This window comes from Octopus bimaculoides, chromosome 22 (genome assembly GCF_046866305.1).
Source record: "Octopus bimaculoides isolate indiv1 chromosome 22, ASM4686630v1, whole genome shotgun sequence".
In the NCBI taxonomy this organism is placed as follows: Eukaryota; Metazoa; Mollusca; class Cephalopoda; order Octopoda; family Octopodidae; genus Octopus; species Octopus bimaculoides.
Window position 1 is genome coordinate 33,879,594 of NC_142949.1, and position 20,702 is coordinate 33,900,295.

General features: G+C 35.7%; 1 protein-coding gene across 1 annotated transcript in view; it reads left to right on the plus strand.

Annotated features, from left to right (window-relative positions):
* LOC106879696 (protein unc-13 homolog B) overlaps positions 1 to 20,702 on the plus strand; it is a gene marked incomplete in the record, with an annotated part of 200,335 nt that overhangs the window by 149,109 nt on the left and 30,524 nt on the right. Inside the window, 7 exon segments of the mRNA XM_089339545.1 lie at positions 11,462 to 11,603; positions 12,212 to 12,253; positions 14,206 to 14,333; positions 18,023 to 18,138; positions 18,841 to 18,903; positions 19,738 to 19,835; positions 20,404 to 20,554. Coding sequence (XP_089195671.1) covers positions 11,462 to 11,603; positions 12,212 to 12,253; positions 14,206 to 14,333; positions 18,023 to 18,138; positions 18,841 to 18,903; positions 19,738 to 19,835; positions 20,404 to 20,554 — 740 coding nt within the window.

Below are 20,702 nucleotides of genomic sequence, written 5' to 3' on the forward strand. Positions count from 1 at the left end.
TTATTATTATTATCTTCTTTTTTTTATGCAATGCTGAATAGAAAGTAATACCTATACAGCTAGGATTATTAAATCTTTGAAGGCCAAGACAATAGCAGACAAGTGATTGCTGCTGCTGCTACTGCTGCTGCTACTGCTGCTGCTACTTAGAATACTTCAGTGCACGATGGAGAAATACATAATAACACACATCACACCATGTATATATATATATATATATATATATATATATATTTATATCAGTTGGTTTATTAATTATGCTGAACATGGGTTTGCTGTTGTGTCTGTCAGATGACATACATTTGAGTCGATGCTTAAATGGCAAGTGTGAGCCTAAAGAAGACAAGAGACCTTGAATCTATTAGCAAGGAGGTCTCTGTGAGAGAATAAAATGTGTTTTTGATTGTGTATTCGTCACCTGTGTTACATTATTTATTTATTTATTCTATTATATTATTATTCTATTACGAGTTTCTGCCAGAGGTTGTGGCCATGCTGGGATGCCAACATTTTTATAGTAATATTTTCCAAGGTGGTGAGCTGGCAGAAACGTTAGCATGCCAGGTGAAATGCTTAGTGGTATTTCGTCTGTCTTTATGTTCTGAGTTTAAATTCCACCCAGGTTAACTTTGCTTTTCATCCTTTCAGGTTCAATAAAATAAAGTACCAGTTGCATACTGGGGTCGATCTAATCGACTGCCCCACTCCCCCAAAATTTCGGGTCTAGTGTAGAAAAAAATATTTTCGTTTTTTTTTGTTTTGTTTTTTGTCTTTTTTTTTTTCAAATGCAAATAATAGGTGAGCAGCTTGCTTCCCAACCATGTGGTCTTGGTTTCAGTTCCACAGCGTAACATCTTGGGCAGTTATCATGGCTGAGAAGCAAACTTCTTAATCACACAGCCATTCTTATGTATCTTCATCTTCATATTAACAGACTGAAAATTATCAAATAAACTTTGTGATTTCTTCGTTGGAAACATTAACTATAAATAGATTACTAAGTGATTTTTTTTTTTAATAATCTGTTTTGCTGTTATGTGTTTATTTCTGTTTTGTGTGTGTTTTTGTCATTTTTGTTGTTGCTTTTTTTTGTTTTTTTATTTGTTTTTGTTTTTAATTAAAGCATAAATTAGTTCAGGCAGTCTGTCATGATAAATTAAAACATTTACTGTAAATAAGTGCCATGATAATAAAATTAAATGATGAGATTGTGAAATGCTGGTAAGTTCAATTACCAAGAGAGGCGGGAAGTCTAACATTTTGTGTTCTTAAAACTCCGACCTTCAACCCTCTTCCATTTTTTTTTTTTTTCTTTTCTTGGCAAAAGTGAATATCCATAAATTCTCCTTTAGGATTTAGATCCACAAACGGTTTCCTAGGAATTCTCTGGAATTTATTCCCAATAACAAATTAGCTTATGCTTTGTGTAAAATTAACTACACCAGTCATAAAACATTCTGTATCGATAATGACGGTGGCAGGTTAAGATCTAAATTATGTTTTATATCCACACATACATATATCCATGTATATAGGTATGTATATATATATATATATATATATATATATATATATATATATATATATATATATATATATATATATATATATATATATTGTGTTTTATATATTAGATACTTACTCCCTGGGGAGATTGGCACCATGATAAGAATGTAGCACGTGTTAGCACCATCCTGCAATCAATAACAATGTATCACTGAGTTTACCAATTCTTTCCGGTCACATTATTATTATCATTATTATTATTATTATTATTATTATCATTATTATTATTATCATTGTTGTTGTTGTTGTTATTCTTTATTGATAAATCCATACACATTACAGAGAATTCAAGGCAGACGGAAGGGAATGCACGTGGCTATATGTATGTGAAACCATATCTACACACACACACATTAACACACACACACACACACACACACACACACACACACACAAATATCTATATATGCCCAATATTTATGGATATGTAGAGTTTGGCGGGGGGGCGGGGGGTAGGAGAGGATGCAGAGGTTAAGAGGGGTTCACTAGGCATTTGAAAGGCAGTAATGAGAACTGTATATATATATATATATATATATATATATATATACTTATTTATCTCTCTATGTTTATATATTTATACACACACACACACACACACACACACACACACACACACACACACACACACATATATATATACACATATATACACACACATATATATATTTATATATATAATGTTACATATGTTATTTGATAAGGAGTGCCAGTCTCTTCACTCCTAATTGGGTCAAACTCTGATAATATGCTTTATGTGTGTGTCTGTGTGTGTGTGTGTGTGTGTGTGTGTGTGTGTGTGTATACACATACCCTCGACACATAAATAGGTTGACAACAGATAATGCTCATGAATTATTATTTGATTGGCAATCGGTCATTATTCTTGCCGACATCAGCATCATCGCCAAACTCGGCCGCCATTCATTAATCACCATCCCCGCCGCCACCACCACCACCTCCATCATAGTAATAATCATTGCAGTCTTCATCGTCTTCATTATCGCTGCCATCATAATTGCCATCACCACTGTCGGATGGTTAGCTGAAGGAAAATGGCTGCATTTGGCTGCTTTCCCTATCGTTAGCCACGGTGCAGGGGGATGAAGAGAAGGAGGGATTGGAGGAAGGTGAAGACGAGAAAGCACATTTGAAGAACACTAGATATTATGATTATGATGATGATGATGATGATAATAATAATAATAACCCTTTCTACTATAGGCACAGGACCTGAAATTTTGGGGAAGGAAACTAGTTGATTATATTAACTCCAGTTCTTAACTGGTATTTATTTTATTGACCTCAAAAGGTTGAAAGGCAAAGTCAACCTCAGTGGAATTTGAACTCTGAACGTAACGACCAATGAAATACTACTATGCATTTCGCTGGGTGTGCTAACGAATCTGCCAGCTCACTGCCAAATAATAATAATGATAATTGTTTCTACTAAAAGCACAAGGCCTGAAACTTGGTGGGAGCAAACTATCTTTTGTCACAGACACAACACAGGCTACACTTTCAGGATTTTGGATAAAGTTTTCAGAAATAACCCAATAAGTTTACCACTTTTCAAAAAAGGGTTAGCCATGCCTTATCTACAGACATCCTCATTGATTCATTTGTGCCAATGCAATACCCATTTTCTCTAAAATCTTTCTGAATTCGATGCCTTGTCTTTTACTCTTACCAAAACTACGCTTACACTCTAATTCTGTGTCCAATATAACTAATTGAGATACTTTTCTTTTCGTAAATCTTATTTACTTACTGCTTTCTCTATCTATTTACATTCATTTGATTGAAAAACTCCTTGACAGACACAAGCTTGCTTTGTTTTTTATTTAATGTGTTCTTTGATTATTCCACATTCCACTTCAGCTGTTATTAATTTCTTTGATAATTACTGTTAAATCTATTGTTCATTCTGGTTTATAGACTTCCTGATTTTAGAAAATTTTTATTTATTTATTTTTTTTGTTGCTGTTTTCTTAAAGTACCATAAGCCATAGTAGTAGTCCATATTTTCGTCATTCCATCATCGCTTTAACGTCCACTTTTCCATGCTGGCATGGGTTGGACAGAGTTTTATTTTCTATGGCTGGATGTCCTTCCTGTTGCCAACCCTCACCTGTTTCCTAGCAACGTAATATTTCCCCCATGGTCAGATATGTTCTCACAGAATGTTGGAAACAAATGACTCTGCTTCTTTGACGGTGACCGTCATTTCACAAGTATCACGTGATGTCAAGATAAGGAGACATAAACATGTACACACTCACACACACACATGTATGTATGTGTGTGTGTGTGTGTGTATATACATGCATATACACATATATACATATATACAATGGGCTTCTTTCAGTTTCCATCAACTAAATCCACTCAGAAGGCTTTGGTCAGCCTAGGGTGGGGACAAATACAAAGACAAGACACACACATAAATATATATCATCATCGTTTAACGTCTATTTTCCCATGCTGGCATGGGTTGGACAATTCGACTGGGGTCTGGGAAGCCAGAAGGCTGCACTAGGCTCCATTCTGATCTGGCAGTGTTTCTACAGCTGGATGCCCTTCCTAATGCCAACCACTCCGAGAGTGTAGTGGGTGCTTTTTACATGCCACCGGCACAGGGGCCAGAGGAGCTGGCATCAACCACGATCAGATGGTGCTTTTTACGTGCCACTGGCACAGAAGCCAGTCAAACACAGCACTGGCATAGGCCATGTTCGGATCGTGATCTTTACATGCTACCAGCACAGGGCTCACAACTACAATTTCCATTTGATTTGTTTCTGATATTGCTGTTGATGTTGATGTGGATGTACTTGACTCAATAGGTCTCCTGGGCTTCTTTCAGTTTCCCTCTACCAAATCCATTCATAAGGCTTTGGTTGTCCCAGGGGCTAATGTAGGTGTTTTCCCAAGTGCCATGCAGTGGTTGGGAAGCAAACTTCTCACCACACCGGCCACGCCTCCACAAATTCGATATTATCTCAATTAATATCTCTTTTCTAAGATTAATACCAGAATTACTTCTTCCAGTATTTGAACCACTGGAAGTGGGAGGGACGAAGGAAAGAAAGTCGCATTAAATTGATGTTACAGAAGTCCATTTCAGTTAACAATATAGATTAGTCTCCTCGAACAGAACCGGCCTGATGCCTAGCAAAAAATAAGCCATTGCTTATTCTTCTCTTCATTTTAGATCAAAACAATGTTGTGCGCAGTTGCTTCTCTTGTAACACTTGACAAACATCTTCCTCCTCATCATCATCATTATCATCTTCTTCTTAATAATAATGATAATAATTACAGTAGTAATAATAATAACAGTAATAGTAGTAGTAGTAATAATAATAATAATGATAAAGTAAATGAGAAGTATGTCTGAAGTAGTTACTGATGGCATAAGGGCTATTGGAGAATTTTCTTAAGACTTTCTAATCTAAATAACGGATGGTTTTTTAAGTCAATTGCTCTTCAGCAACACGGAATTGACTCTCAGAAATCATTTTGCCTTCAAACAAAAAACAACAGCAAAAAGAAAATGAAAGAAAAATATTTTTTTCAAAACTAATAATTTATGCAGACTATGTGGTTATTTAGCTGTTATGCATATATGTACTTAACTAGAGAAATCTTGAAATATCTGCCTTTTTTACTTGCCCAATACACACACACACACACACACACACACACACACACAGATATATTCAAATATGAAATTGAAGCAGCACTAGAGTTATTGACTACATATACATAACATTTATGCTTTGTGTATTTACCGGTACGCTGCGATTTCGCATGGTGGAAAGTACCCTCTCAAAGCACCGGGTATTAAAATACCTGAAAGTCTGGAATCTCACCTGTCTACGACTTTCAGATGTTTTAACACCTGTTGCTTTGTGAGAGTACTCTCCACAGTGCCAAATCGAAGCTGTGCAAAGACAATAAAATAATTATAATAATAATAATCGTTTCAAATTTTGCCACAAGGGCCACCTTAATAGCAATGATAATAATAATCCTTTCTCCTATAGGCACAAAGCCTGAAAATTTGGGGGAGGGGGCTGGGCAATTGCATCAACCCCAGTACTCAATTGGTACTTATTATATCGACCCCCAAAAGGATGAAATGTAAAGCTGACCTTGGTGGAATTTGAACTCGGAAAAGGAAAGCCAAACAAAATGCCGCTAAGCATTCTGCCCAGCATGCTCACAATTCTGCTAGCTGACCACCATAATAATAATAATAATAATTAATAATAATAATAATAATAATAATAATAATAATCTCCATCATAATAAAATCCTGAACAAAAAAATAAAATTTTAATAAGCATCCCATTTGGGGGGGGGCGACTCTCACTAATATTAACATTTTAATCAATATTGTAAAAGATTTAAATGTTTAATTAGACTGTTATGTGTATTTGCATGTCTATCATCTAAATTGAAAGAATGCTCTTCATTTTTACTTTTTCTTTTGTTTTATTTTTTTGTTTTATCTTCTTTTCCACTTTATTCTTTGTGTTAGTGTGTGTGTGTGTCTGTGTGTGTGTGTGTGTGTATGTGTGTGTGTGTCACTCTTCGTTTAACGAAACAGTTATTTTGGGAGCTTTGGCACATAAATCATTCAAGATGCCCGAGACATTAACGTCTTCGACTGCTGTCTGAATTTAGCACCGTCAGTCACGTGACTCTGTGTAAAACCCTGTCCACCCACTTGGTCCAGCACCCGCCCCCTGAAATCACCCCCAACCCCATCCCCCACACCATCCCCTTGGCTTGGATCTCCTTAGCAGTCTATTTGTAATAATTTCTTTAGATTGCAAGCTTTATCTAACATCTAGACACGGGCATGGCTGTGCGGTAAGATGCTTGCTTCCCAACCGCATGGTTCTGGGTTCAGTCTGTATGTGTGTGCAGGTGCCTTTGTGTCTGTGTTTGTCCCCCCATGCCACTGCTTGACAACCGGTGTTGGTGTGTTTATGTTCCCATAACTTAACAGTTTGGCAAAAAAAGATCAATAGAATAGGTACCAAACTTAAAAAGTAGAATTCCTGGAGTTGATTCATTTGACTAAGAATTCTTCAATGCTGTACTCCAGCATGGCCGCAGTCTAAAATAAATATTTGCAGCCAGTCAAACTGTCTTTGGGTTCTGCAGCCTTCCTTTTCTAAGATGTCAGAGCATGGTTTGAGGGTTACATGGTTGTTATTTCTAACAGTTTGTGGAACCGAATAGAGGTTCCCACATTTGCTGAAACGGTTGGGGAGGGAAAGTAAGGTAAGATGTCATTCGATTACTCAATTGGAAGAACTAATAAAATTCTATAGGATCTTTGTATTTGGAATCAACGAGAAAAGCAATCAATAAATCCATGTGTATCCAAGTGATGATTGATTGATTGGGTCAACATTCAGAAATATCATTGGCTTGTATTCACTCGACGAAATGTAAATAACAGTTTAATATCACAAATGAAATCACTAAAAGCTTTCCTGTAGCTTTCAAACAGGTATATCTATGATACTTAGTATGTATACAACAATTAGGAAACAGATCAATAACCTGTATAATTACTGTAACAGAAAAAATTACAAACGTGTAAAGCTTTTTTCTGTTAGAAACCTTGTATGTATGTATCTATCTATCTATCTATCTATCTATCTATGTCATTATTCAGTTTATTTCAAGATTTATTGCTAATAGAGAAAGAGCCGGTTTCTAACCTAGATCCAAGGCTCCTTCATTGGAATTTCAACATCAACAACAGGATATTTTGGTTTCTATGTATGTATGTATGTATGTATGTATGTTTGTATGTATGTATGTATGCATCGGTGGAATTTGAACTCAGAACGTAACTGCAGACAAAATACCGCTAAGCATTTCCCCCAGCATGCAAACAATTCTGCCAGCTCGCTACCTTAACCATGGGGGAAAATATTACCTTGTTTGGAAGCAGGAGAGGGTTTGCAAAAGGAAGCGCATCCAGCCATAGAAAAAATCTGCCTCCAGCAGATGCGGTCTGACCCATGCAAGGCATAGAAAATTGGATGTTAAAACAATAAAGACAACAATGATAATGACAATGATGATGAAAGCAAAAACAAAATCAATTCCTATTATGATAGCATATTGGTTTCTCTGTTTCCTCAACTTTGATGTTAAAAAGCCTCTTAACAGGATCTACTGATAATTTCTAGGAGCAGGTTGAAATAAAAACTGCTTGCCATATCTATTGATGATATGAATTAAAATAACTTTTATAACCCTTTTGTCATCACATTTCATTGAAATACGCTTCCTCTGTATTTCAGCCAATTGTGATAGTGAATACAAAATGTAGAAGGTTTTAATAAAATAATTAACTTTCCCATTAATTATCTGGTATTTATCTATTATCCTGTGGCCATGGCGTGGGTCGGTTCCCCTGACTTGCCATTCTGTTAAATTGTCCAACCATACTAGCATGGACAGTGGATGTTAAATGATGATGATGATGACAGAGGAAATGGCTCTGTGACTGAGAAGTTTGTTTACTAACCATATGGTAGCTTAAGTGTTCCCTACTATAGACTTCGGATGACCAAAACTGTGTGAAGCAGTTTGATAGACAGAAACTGAAGGAAGTTTGTCCTAAATGTGTGTGTGTGTGTGAGTGTTTTGGAGACACATGGCTTAACAGGAAGGGCACTCAACTGAACAATGGTAAAGCAAGCCTCCTGGACAGGATTTGAATTTGGCGTGCAGAGGGCTGGAATAGATATCTCAAAACATTCTATCCAGTGGTCTAACGCCTCAGCCAATTCACCACATTGACAAAACTTATCAAACCTGTTAATAAATCCTGCCATTGCACCTCCTAATGGTACCTATTAACAGAGAAGTGGACTGAGTCAGTTAGCATTATCCTTTTCCTGGGGCTAATACTGTTGCTGTATCTGAAAGAGATTGAGATTGGAATGAGTCGACGTTTCAGCTAATAAAGGCGCTGACAATGTTGGCTTTTGACATTCGGAATGTTTATTTAATATAACACACATTATTCAAATTTTTTCCATTCTACTTAGGATATTAGCTAAGAAAAGTTCTCATCTTATTAGAAAACTTTCATTTAAATGCAGCATCCTATTTGTATAAATTGCATAAATGTGTGTGTATAAATATATATATATATGTATATATATATATATATATATATATATATATATATATATATATATATATATATATATATATATATATATATAAACATATGTATGTATGTATATATATGTGTACGTATATATGTATGTGTGTGTATATATATATATATGTGTGTATATGTATATGTATGTATGTATATGAGTGTGTGTGTGTGTGTGTGTATATATAATATATATATATATATGTATACACATATATATTTTTTATACTGCTGTTATCAACTAGTGATGTTGTTATAGAAGTAGAGAGGAGGGGTGCTGTTATATATATTTTTATATTTTATCTCTGCCCCCCCCCCACTCCTCCTCTTCTCTCCCCCCCCCTCCCAATACGGACATCTATTCCTTTTGAACACATATTCTCTTTGAACATTTTTATTCTTTGAGCATTTATGAATGTAGAAATTCAGGTTCATTCACCAAAAGTAAATATTTCAATAACCTTGCAACATCCGTAGAATGTTTTTGTAGGGTTACGCAACAGCCATCCACTGCCGGGGAAAGAAGAAGCTCTTTGAGAGCTCAGTCAGAATGATAACCACTGCCATTGTGTTCCAATATTGTGTGTGTTCGAGGTGGAGTGGGGGTAGTATATTATCATCATCATTATTATTATTATTATTATTTATAAACCTTATGTGTGTGTTTATATATATGTATATATATATGTACATATATATGCATGTGTGTCTGTATGTATATATATATATATATATATATATATATATATATATATATATATATATTTATATAGATATATATATATATGTATATTATAATCATTTATACATGTATATATATATTGTAATGTATATGCTCTCTCTCTATATATATGTATAGATATATAGATTTGTACACATACACACATATCTATATATATACATGTATAATGGTAATACATAGATATATGAAGAGAAGATAATAAAGAGATTTATAAACAGGAAACTGGAGGGAATGGCTATAGCTAAGCAGTTGCAATCTTTTAGGTTTTTTCTTCTTTTTTTTTATTTTTGCTTTTAATATTTTCTATTTTGTGTTCCAAAAATATGAAAGTTTTCTGAGTTCGAAACTCACCTCTGATCCTTCTGAAGATTGGTAAAATATAGTACCAGTGACACATTGGGGTTGATTTGATTGCCTATACATCTCCCTTACAAACAAAATATTCATGGTCTTATAATAAATATTAGACATTGATTTTTTTTTAAATTTCGATATTTTTGATTTTTTTTAATGATTTATGTATTTATTACTTAACTCTTTTAAAATTTGACATGGATACCATTGTCACAAAGACATGGATATTATTGTCATTATTATTATTATTATTATTATTATTATTATTAAAAAGTTTATATAGGACTGAAGTAACTCAACCAGAAGAGAAGAGTTCTTTACTTGTAAAACGATTGACACAATCCATCACTCTTGTTTTACAAGTAAAGAACCCTTCTCTATATCTATTATTATTATTATTATTATTATCAAGGCGGAGAGCTGGCAGAATTGTTAGCATGCTGGATGAAATGCTTAGCAGTATTTCGTCTGCGTTACGTTCTGAGTTCAAATTCTGCCGAGGTTGACTTTGCCTTTCATCCTTTCTGGGTCAATGAATTAAGTACCAGTGAAACACTGGGGTCGATGTAATCGACTTAACTCCTTCCCCCAAAATGGCTGCCCTTGTGGCCAAATTTGTAACTATTATTATTATTATTATTATCATTATTAAATTTATTATTACTTCTACTACATATTTTATGGATTTCTTTTTCACTTCAATTTGGTGACATTAGGATTTCACACACACACACACACACACACACACACACACAAACACATGTGTGAAGGTGTAATAATTCAATTCACACTTATTTCTTCATGTGTGAAAATCTTTTGGCACATTCCTGCAATGAATTTTTTTTCTTCTACATTCCAAGAAATAAACAGAAATGGAATGTAACAACTTTTTGTACATGTTGACCTTGCTTGGAAATGGGTGAGAGGTTTGGTGACAGGAAGAGCATCTGATGGTAGAAAATCTGCCATTCAGAAATTCCTGCAGTTTGCCTAAGATCTGTCTACTGTGTACTCGTGTTTTTAAAACAGTGATAGTGTGTCGTTCAGAGATATGCCTGTTATTTCTAGCAACTCAAGCAACCACATAGAGACTCCCTCGTGATCTCATAAGTCCTTATTTACTATTTATTGGTGGAAGGGCCAATCATTTCTGTGATAAGCCAACCGTATATCTTCTTTGGCCCTTCCTTTGCATTGTAACCATTCCCACCACCCACCACCGCACCGCCCCTCTCTGGACACACATAAACACGTAGCATACCTCCTTTCAGTATTATTAACTTTTAAATATTTAAATACAACAGAAGCATCCTATTCTTTTTACCCACCAACGAGACAACTAAACTAATAATACAAATTTCAGCTATTAACAATACAGTTGTTGAAGCAAACATAATTTCTCTCAATGCATAACACTAATTATTTAATGTTGAGTTGTTATATTGTGTTACATTCTATTATGTTATGTTACAATGTATCGATGTTGCTACTATGCTACAGAAATGCCTGTAAATTAGCCTTTCGTTCTTCTCTAATATCGACCATCCTAATGTAATATATCCTTCCTTTATTTTTATTTACCTTTTCTCTTTCAGTTATTTGTGCTCAGGGCCTTATAGGAAAAGACAAAACTGGCACTAGTGATCCTTATGTGACTGTGCAAGTTGGAAAAGTAAAGAAACGGACTAAGACAGTGCCTCAAGACCTAAATCCTGTTTGGACTGAAAAATTCTATTTGTAAATATATATTCTTTTATTCTTTTATTCTTGTACTTGTTTCTGTCATTTGACTACAGCCATGCTGGAGCACCACCTTGAAGGGTTTTAGCCGAACAAATTGATGGCATAGTGGTTAAGAGTGTGGGCTACTAACCCCAAGATTCCGAGTTTGATTCCAAGCAGTGACCTGAATAATAATAATAATAACATCAAAAAATACCTTAGGAATGAGAACCCAGGATCGAAATTTCCCCCAAGACACCTGGTGAAGGCTGGAGGGGTATATCAGCCAAAATGTGTTTACAACAAACAAGATGAGTTCAAATATCCATCAAATGTAAATAATGTACATAATTCCTCATCTCTTAAATATAGAACTGTGTTGTACCTGTTATTCACATTTTGCATCACGCTGAGTACATGTGTTTGTGGAGTACTCAGCCACTTGCACATTAATTTCATGAGCAGGCTGTTCTGTGGATTGGATTAACTGGAACCCTCGTTGTCATAACCGACAGATTGCCAGTTCTGGTCTTTTTAACTGACAAAACATAGAATATTGTTATCTTTTCTCCTCTTCCTTGTCCTCAACATCATCTTACATTTGTGTTTGTTTTCTTTTGCAGTGAATGCCACAATTCTTCAGACAGAATCAAGGTCAGAGTTTGGTAAGTACAGGCATTTTAACAAGAAAATACACTTTCACTTGCTACTAGATATCTTTATAGAAAAATATAGCCTTCGACTGCAATACGATATCTTCATAACTAGCTTTACTTTCAATCACTTAACTATCTTCCCAACAAAGAACCTAAACTAACAATACCCTTTATATAAATATACTTTATAAAAGCATTTTTTTAAAATAATTGTCCATGTATTAGAACAAACAGCATGAATATCTGTTTGAGTATCATTCTTCATTATGAATCTAAGTTCTCAATTTTCTTTGATTAGAATCAGTGTTCTTTGACATGAGTATGGGAAGAAACAGGTTCAGCAGAATATGGTGAATTTATGAGGCATTTCCAGTTAATAATTGTTTGAGGAAATGTTCTGTCGTATAAGCTACATGCGTATAGTTGTATGGATGAATGATTAAGAATTTCTGTTCATAATTTCAAGATCTTGGCTTTGATCTCATAGACTGACAACTTCAGCAAGTGTCTTATACTTTAAGTGCAAGTTGATCTAAACCTCTTAAAAGAAATTAAGTTGATGGAAATTCTAGAGGCTTCTGCAGATGGATTGTACCAGGAATTCAAAGGGTGATTCTTGTGATTCTGCCTGAGAATTACACTAAAGGTACAAGTGTCTGTGGAATATTCAGCTGTTTACACTGTTATACATTGAGTGGGTACTTCTGTGTGTGTGAGTTTTTGCAGAAATATATGTATATATGTGTGTATATTCTATGTATATATATATATCTATATATGTATGTATACCTCTCTCTCTCTCTCTCTCTCTCTCTCTCTCTATATATATATATATATATATATATATATATATATATATATATATATGCTGAGGACATACGTAAGCTCGCAAGGAATGAAGCCAGTATGCTCCGTTGGATGTGTAATGTCAATGTGAATACCCGTCAGAGTGTAAGTATCTTGAGAGAAAAGCTGAACATTAGAAGCATCAGTTGTGGCGTGCAAGAGAGACGATTGCGCTGGTATGGACATGTGGTGAGAATGGAGGAGGATAGCTGCGTGAAAAAGTGCCACACCCTAACAGTTGAGGGAACCCGTGGAAGAGGTAGGCCCAGGAAGACCTGGGCTGAGGTGGTGAGGCAAGACCTTCGTACATTGGGCCTCACCGAGGCGATGACTACGGACCGAGACCTTTGGAAATGGGCTGTGCGTGAGAAGACCCGGCAAGCCAAGTAAGATCGTTGCCAGTGCCCCTGGACTGGTTCTTGTGCGGGTGGCACATGAGATGCACCATTTTGAGCGTGGCCGTTGCCAGTACCGCCTGACTGGCTCCTGTAGGATTTTCGAGCGAGATCGTTGCCAGTGCCCCTGGACTGGCTTGTGCGGGTGGCACATAAAAGACACCATTTCGAGCGTGGCCGTTTTCGTGCGGGTGACACGTAAAAGCACCCACTACACTCTCTGAGTGGTTGGCGTTAGGAAGGGCATCCAGCTGTAGAAACTCTGCCAAATCAGACTGGAGCCTGGTGTTGCCATCCGGTTTCACCAGTCCTCAGTCAAATCGTCCAACCCATGCTAGCATGGAAAGCGGACGTTAAACGATGATGATGATATATATATATATATACATATATAGACAAATGAGTTATCTGGTATCGTTACAAGTTTAAAATGCGACATTGTTTTCATTGGAGCTTCGTATCTTTGTTAGAAACCAGCTCTTTCTTCAAAGGAAGAATTTTGATAATTAAAAACAAAAAACGAACACATACACACACAATAAATATTTTTTTTCTTTTTTAGTGCTAGTGTCAAATAGTACTTAGATTAGGGGGAAATAATTCTGGATTATCCCTGATTTGAAAAAAATCAAAACTTTATTATTGAGACATGGATTTCGTTTTAAATATTTGTTTCAACTGTTTTTGTGTGTTTGTTTGTTTTTTTGTGTATTCTTTTAGGGATGAAGATAATGATCTGAAATCAAAACTGAGGCAAAAGCTGACCAGGGAATCAGACGATTTCTTGGGACAGACAATCATTGAAGTTCGAACACTCAGTGGAGAAATGGATGTCTGGTATAATTTAGGTAAATATGGTGTTTTCTTTTCTTTTTTTTTTCTTTTTTTTTGGGGGGGGGGGGTTCTGTCCATCATGGCTGTGTGGTAAGTAACTTGCTTTTCAACCACTTAGTTTCTAGTTCAATGCCAGTTCAAATATGCTTGGGGAGTATTTGAACCCACAAAAAAAAAAGCCATTCACTGTGTTATGTCATGGAGAACATTTCTTGCTGTAGACCAGGGGTTGCCAATGAGGGGTCCAACGGACCCTCTAGGGGTCAGTGAGGAATTTTAGGGGGTCGAATGGGGTCGGCGTGCGAAAGACCAGCTCACCCACATGAACTGCTTTAAATACATAGTCAGCGCCATGAAACTTGGGAAAACATGAAGCGTTTTTCCTATTTTCTGTGAAAACAATTTCATAAAAATTGAAAGTTTAATACTGTATATTTGTACACGTAGTTTTAAATGTAAAAAGTGTGTCATCTTCAATAGAATTTCTTAATTTGTCATACAGGTATATTTTAGCAAACATTTTAATTGCCATTGTCAGTAGCTGGTATGCATTTAAGATATGGTAGGGTAGGGTATTAAGATATTTTAAATGAAGAGGGTGGTTAATGTAGAAGGAGAAGTGGCTTAAGGGCGTCGATGGTCACAAAAGTTTGGCAACCCCTACTCTAGACAAGTGGTGTAAGGATAAATACAAATGGGAGGTAGAGAAGATGGATGGATAAAAAACATGGAAAGGATTGCCATCATGAAAGGCTTTTAGCTGCAGAATACTGCTTCAAGAAGTCTCGTCCAACTTATGCCAGCATGGAAAAGAGACTTAAAAACAATACTTCTTGCTGTGGCGGTGGTGATAGCAGTGGTGATGGCAGTGGTGGTAACAGTGGTGGTAGTTGTAAGAGTACATTTGAAATATGGTCATAAAAATGGTGTTTTGGGTTTTTAAGACGTGCTTATAAGAAATTACTTAGTAGATGCAGTTTTTGCACGATTGCATTTGATCTCTGTTGCTAAGTGTGTCTGTATGTTTGTAAGCAACAGTATCAATAGCAACATAAATATCTGATCTGTTCAATAAAGATATTTGATTGATATTTATATTGCTATGAAGACCAATAAATAAATACAAACAAACAAACAAAAATAATCAGTGAGAAGTGTTTCTCTCCTCTTTCTCTCTCACTATACGTGTGTGTGTATATGTGTGTATATATATATATATATATATATATATATATATATATATATATACATATATATATGTGTGTGTGTGTATATATGTACATATATATATTTATAAATGTATGTGTGTCTATATATTTATGTATGTATGTATTACATATATGTGCATATATATGTGTGTGTATGTATGTATATATGTGTACATATCATCATCATCATCATCATTTAACGTCCATTTTCCATGCTGGCATGGGTTGGAAGGTTTGGTAGAAGCTGATCAGCTGAAGGGCTGTTCAGGCTCCATGTCTGTTTTGGCATGGTTTCTACAGCTGGATGCCCTTCGTAACACCACCAACCACTCTACAGAGTGTACTGGGTGCTTTTACACAGCACTGGCACAGTTTTTTTTTTTTTTTTTGTGTCTTTGTGTCTGTATTTGTCTCCACCACTGCTCCACCATATATATATATATATATATATATATATATTTATATATATATATATATATATATATATATATATATATATATTTATATATATATATATATATATATATATATATTTATATATGTATATATATATATATGTATATACAGCATGGCCACAGTCTAATTACTGGAACTAGTAAAAGCTAAGAGATGTGTGTGTGTGTGTGTGTGTGTGTGTGTGTGTGTGTGAAGAAGAAGAAAACAATTAATGTAGACATGAAGGAAGGTATTGGAAAAATCGGTAAAAACTTGTTCAAGCGTTCTCTAAGTATTGTTAAATGTCGTGAGAGTGAGCTGAGCTGAGCAGAGCAGAATGGAGATGCAAGGGGGGGGTGGGGGGTGGAAGGGCAGAAAACGATGCAGGGGGGGGGGCAGTGTGGAGGAGTGGAGACGAGGGGGGAGTGAGAGGTTTGTGGGGGGTTGGCTTGTTATTTGATGATGTCATAAAAATATTGACTTAAATCAATATGCACTGATGAAGCATAGCCGTTCCTTAATGACTTCATCTTTGTGTTGCATGTGTAATGCTGAAGCAGTCTTTTGTTACACTGAGGGAGAGAGAGAGAGAGAGAGAGAGAGAGAAAGAGAGAGATAATATGAAATGAAATTAGTAAGAGGACATCATTATGTTCTCTTCTCAGAAGGCAGAACTCTCTTATGTGCACACACCAACGCAACTCACCAAAAGAGATGCCGATAAATATATATATATATATATATATATATATATATATATATATATATAATATACTATTTACTAGTTATTCCTTTTGTATTTTATTGATTTTTTTTTAATAAGGTTTTTATGATATATTTATTTTCTGGAGGGTATGAATTAAATCCTTCTTTATTGAATTATTTAATAGTGGTCTTTTTCTTTAAATTATATATATATATATATATATATACGGCAAATAAGAAAATAGAGGGGATACCAAATGACATACATTATCCAGTAGACATTCCAGTGGAATAAATAGACTCTCTGGAATGTCTACCGAATGATGTATGCCGTTTTGTTTCCTTTCCCTTTTCTTATTTACCCCTGCCCATATATATGACAGTCAATTGCGAGATTGCCATGCAATGACCAGCATGAATAATAATTGGGTACACTACCAGCAGTATTTTGGATAGACACTATCCCTTAGTTGGTTGCTTTCCCAACCTCCAACTCTCACATATATATATATATATATATATATATATATATATATGTATGTATATATATACGAGAAGAAAATGCATGTAAATAACAAGAAGAAATTTGTCGTTTTCGCTGGTATGTCTTTAATACCAGCAAAAACGATGAATTTCTTCTTGTTATTTACATGCATTTTCTTCTTGTATATAATCTAAACTACGGTCTAACCACTGAACTACCTGCTACTGTACAACTTTACAAAGGACTGTACCTACTCAGGTAATCACCAGCATCGCCTTTGGACTTACCTTGTGGCTTTTTCAGACTCTGTTTTTCTTGACTATAATACAACATCTCTATCCCAAGCTGAGGGGACCCAAAACATGTGGCTGAAATGTGTTGCAATATAGTTTGAGTTCTGACATGATATGAGCCCTTGTCCTTTATTAATAAATGCCTTGTTTTGCCTTGATCCCACAACTCCAGAAACAGCTGTAGAGATGCTGTTGTGACGTATGACATTTCTTGGGCATTTTTGGTTTTCTGTTTTTTTTTCTTCGACCTGGCAGAGCTTATCTCTCTCAAGGTCTGATTTCTGGACTTCTTCAAGTAAAAGAAAAGTGAGTGACAAACACATAGAGAAACAGGAAGAATTTATTGACTCCTAAAGGCTTATGGCAAAATTGATCTCAAGAAAGGGAATGAATCCATAATGTAATTTATCCCTAGCTTTGGCAATTCTGCTGATTCACTTCGTTTTGTTAATGAATATTTTTGGTAAAGGCATGACACATAATTTACCTCCCTTTTGTCATTTGTTGATCCGTGTGATCTCCAATCTCTATTGATATGTTCATTTATCTTGATTTCTGTATTGATTTCTATTTTGTAGAAAAAAGAACGGATAAATCTGCTGTGTCTGGTGCTATTCGTTTGCATATCAGTGTGGAAATTAAAGGAGAAGAAAAAGTGGCACCGTATCATGTACAATACACTTGCCTTCACGAGGTAGGGACCACATTGAGATTATTTGTCTTATACACATACGAGGGGGTGCTGGAAAGTTCCTGGCTTTGGGTAAAAGAAAATATAAGGGGATCAGTTCGTTATGACTTTATCCAACATATCCCTTCCCCCCGCCTCTCAGATTCACACACTTATTGCAGTGGTCCTTCAGTTTTCCTAAGCCCTGTAAAAGAACTCGAGAGGTTGGGCCTCCAACCAGGCCTGTCGCGATACCTTTATTTAAAGCCAGGAACTTTTCAGCATTCCACTCATGTATTTCCTTCATAGATATGAGACACTTTGGCACAGTTGTTTTGGTGCCACTTGTTTGGCATCGTTGATTTGACTGACAGTTTTCACATCAGACATTTCAATGTTTCTCTTGTTTTCTTTCCCTCTCTCTCTCTCTCTCTCTCTCTCTCTCTCTTTCTGGTTATGTGTATGAGAAGAGGGAAATTGCTATGTCACCCCCACCCTTTTTCTCTATGTTTATATTTCTGCACACGTGTGTGTGTGTGTGTGTGTTTGTTTCCAGTGCTAAAAAGTACTGTTGCCAAAACAGCCTGAATCTCCAATCAGCTACGTCAAATTAAATCTTTGCGCTTTTGAATGGCTAATTTGTGTATTCCACACTGCTGTCGTATTATAAGTTCTTAGAAATTTTATTTAATTATCTAAAAATAATATTTTGTCTTTGTTTTACAGAACCTTTTCCACTACCTATGTGAACAAACTGGAGGAACTGTGAAACTACCCGATGCAAAAGGAGTAAGTAGTTTATTATTATTATTATTATTAAGGTGGCAAGCTGGAAGAATTGTTAATGCTTTTTGGCATTTTTTCATTTTTACATTCTGAGTTCAATTTCCACTGAGGTTGACTTTGCCTTTTGGCCTTTCGGGGTTGATAAATTAAATACCAGCTGAGTACTGAAGTCGATGTGATCGACTGTTCTCCTCCCCACAAAATCCAGGCCTAGGGCTTATAGTAGAAAGTATTATTATTATTATTATTATTACTACTACTATTAAGGCGGTGAGCTGGCAGAATCATTAGCAAATCGACCCCAGGACTTATTCTTTGTAAGCCTAGTACTTATTCTATTGGTCTCTTTCACTGAACTGCTAAGTTACAGGGACGTAAACACACCAGCATCGGTTGTCAAGCGATGTTGGGGGGACAAACACAGACACACAGACATATATACACACACACACACATATATATATATATATATATACATATACATATATACAACGGGCTTCTTTCAGTTTCCGTCTATCAAATCCACTCACAAGGCTTTGGTCGGCCCGAGGCTATAGTAGAAGACACTTGCCCAAGGTGCCACGCAGTGGGACTGAACCCGGAACCATGTGGTTCGTAAGCGAGCTACTTACTACACAGTCACTCCTATGCCTATTGTTGAGTGTTTTTTGAAGAAATAGAAAGATAAATAGGAAAATTCGTTATAATTTACTTTCATTAATTGTACCCTACTTATAAACTTGTACACTAAAATGGAAACATCATTCTCTACAGTTAACTAATAAACTGTAATTCTGTAGCTGCACTGAATCTAATCTTTGTTGATTATCATTGTAGGATGATGCTTGGAAAGTATATTATGATGAACCATCACAAGAAATTGTAGATGAATTTGCAATGCGGTACGGCATTGAATCAATTTATCAAGCAATGACGTAAGTTCTTATTCCTTTTTTTCCCTTTAATTTCCTTTACATATTACATTATTTTGTGTGTGTGTGTGTGTGTGTGTGTGTGTGTGTGTGTAAGGTGGTGAGCTGGTAGAATCATTAGCGAGCTGGGACAAATGCTTGGCAGCATTTTCCTCCTTCTTTGCGTTCTGTGTTCAAATTCTGCTGGGGTTGATTTTGTCTTTCGTCCTTTTGTCTTGTCTTTCGTCCATTAGACTTAAACCTAATTAACCTATTAATATCATTTTTTTTTCTACATCTGTCACCCCATTTTGGCCACCCCATTATTATCCCACTTTTCTTCAATGCCACCCCCTGGATCTTTCCACCCACCCCCAAGTGATTAGTACTGCCCACTTTGGGAATCACTGTTCTAAACCTACCTACCTGTTTTTAGTCTCTTTTGCCAAATCCTTCTATGTACAAGGAATTAAAGCACAGAGACCTGTACATGAGTGTGAGAGTTGATGGCTCTTTCATGGAAAAAAAAAAAGATGGCCTGTCAGTAAAAGTAAACTAATATACTTCTTTCTTTCTTCTTTTATCATTTCAGTCATTTTTCCTGTTTATCGTGTAAGTATATGTGCCCTGGAGTGCCAGCTGTGATGAGTACCCTACTGGCAAACATTAATGCCTTCTATGCACATACTACAGCAACAACAGCTGTATCAGCAAGTGATAGATTTGCAGCATCGAATTTTGGTGTTAGTATAATATTTGTTTTTTAAATGCACTACTTTTTTTTCTATTACTCACACGCTCTATGCATTCATACACATTTCACCCTTTATCTCAACTTCTAACCCAGTGCTTCTTAACCCTTTTGTTACCAACCTGGCTGAAACTGTCTCT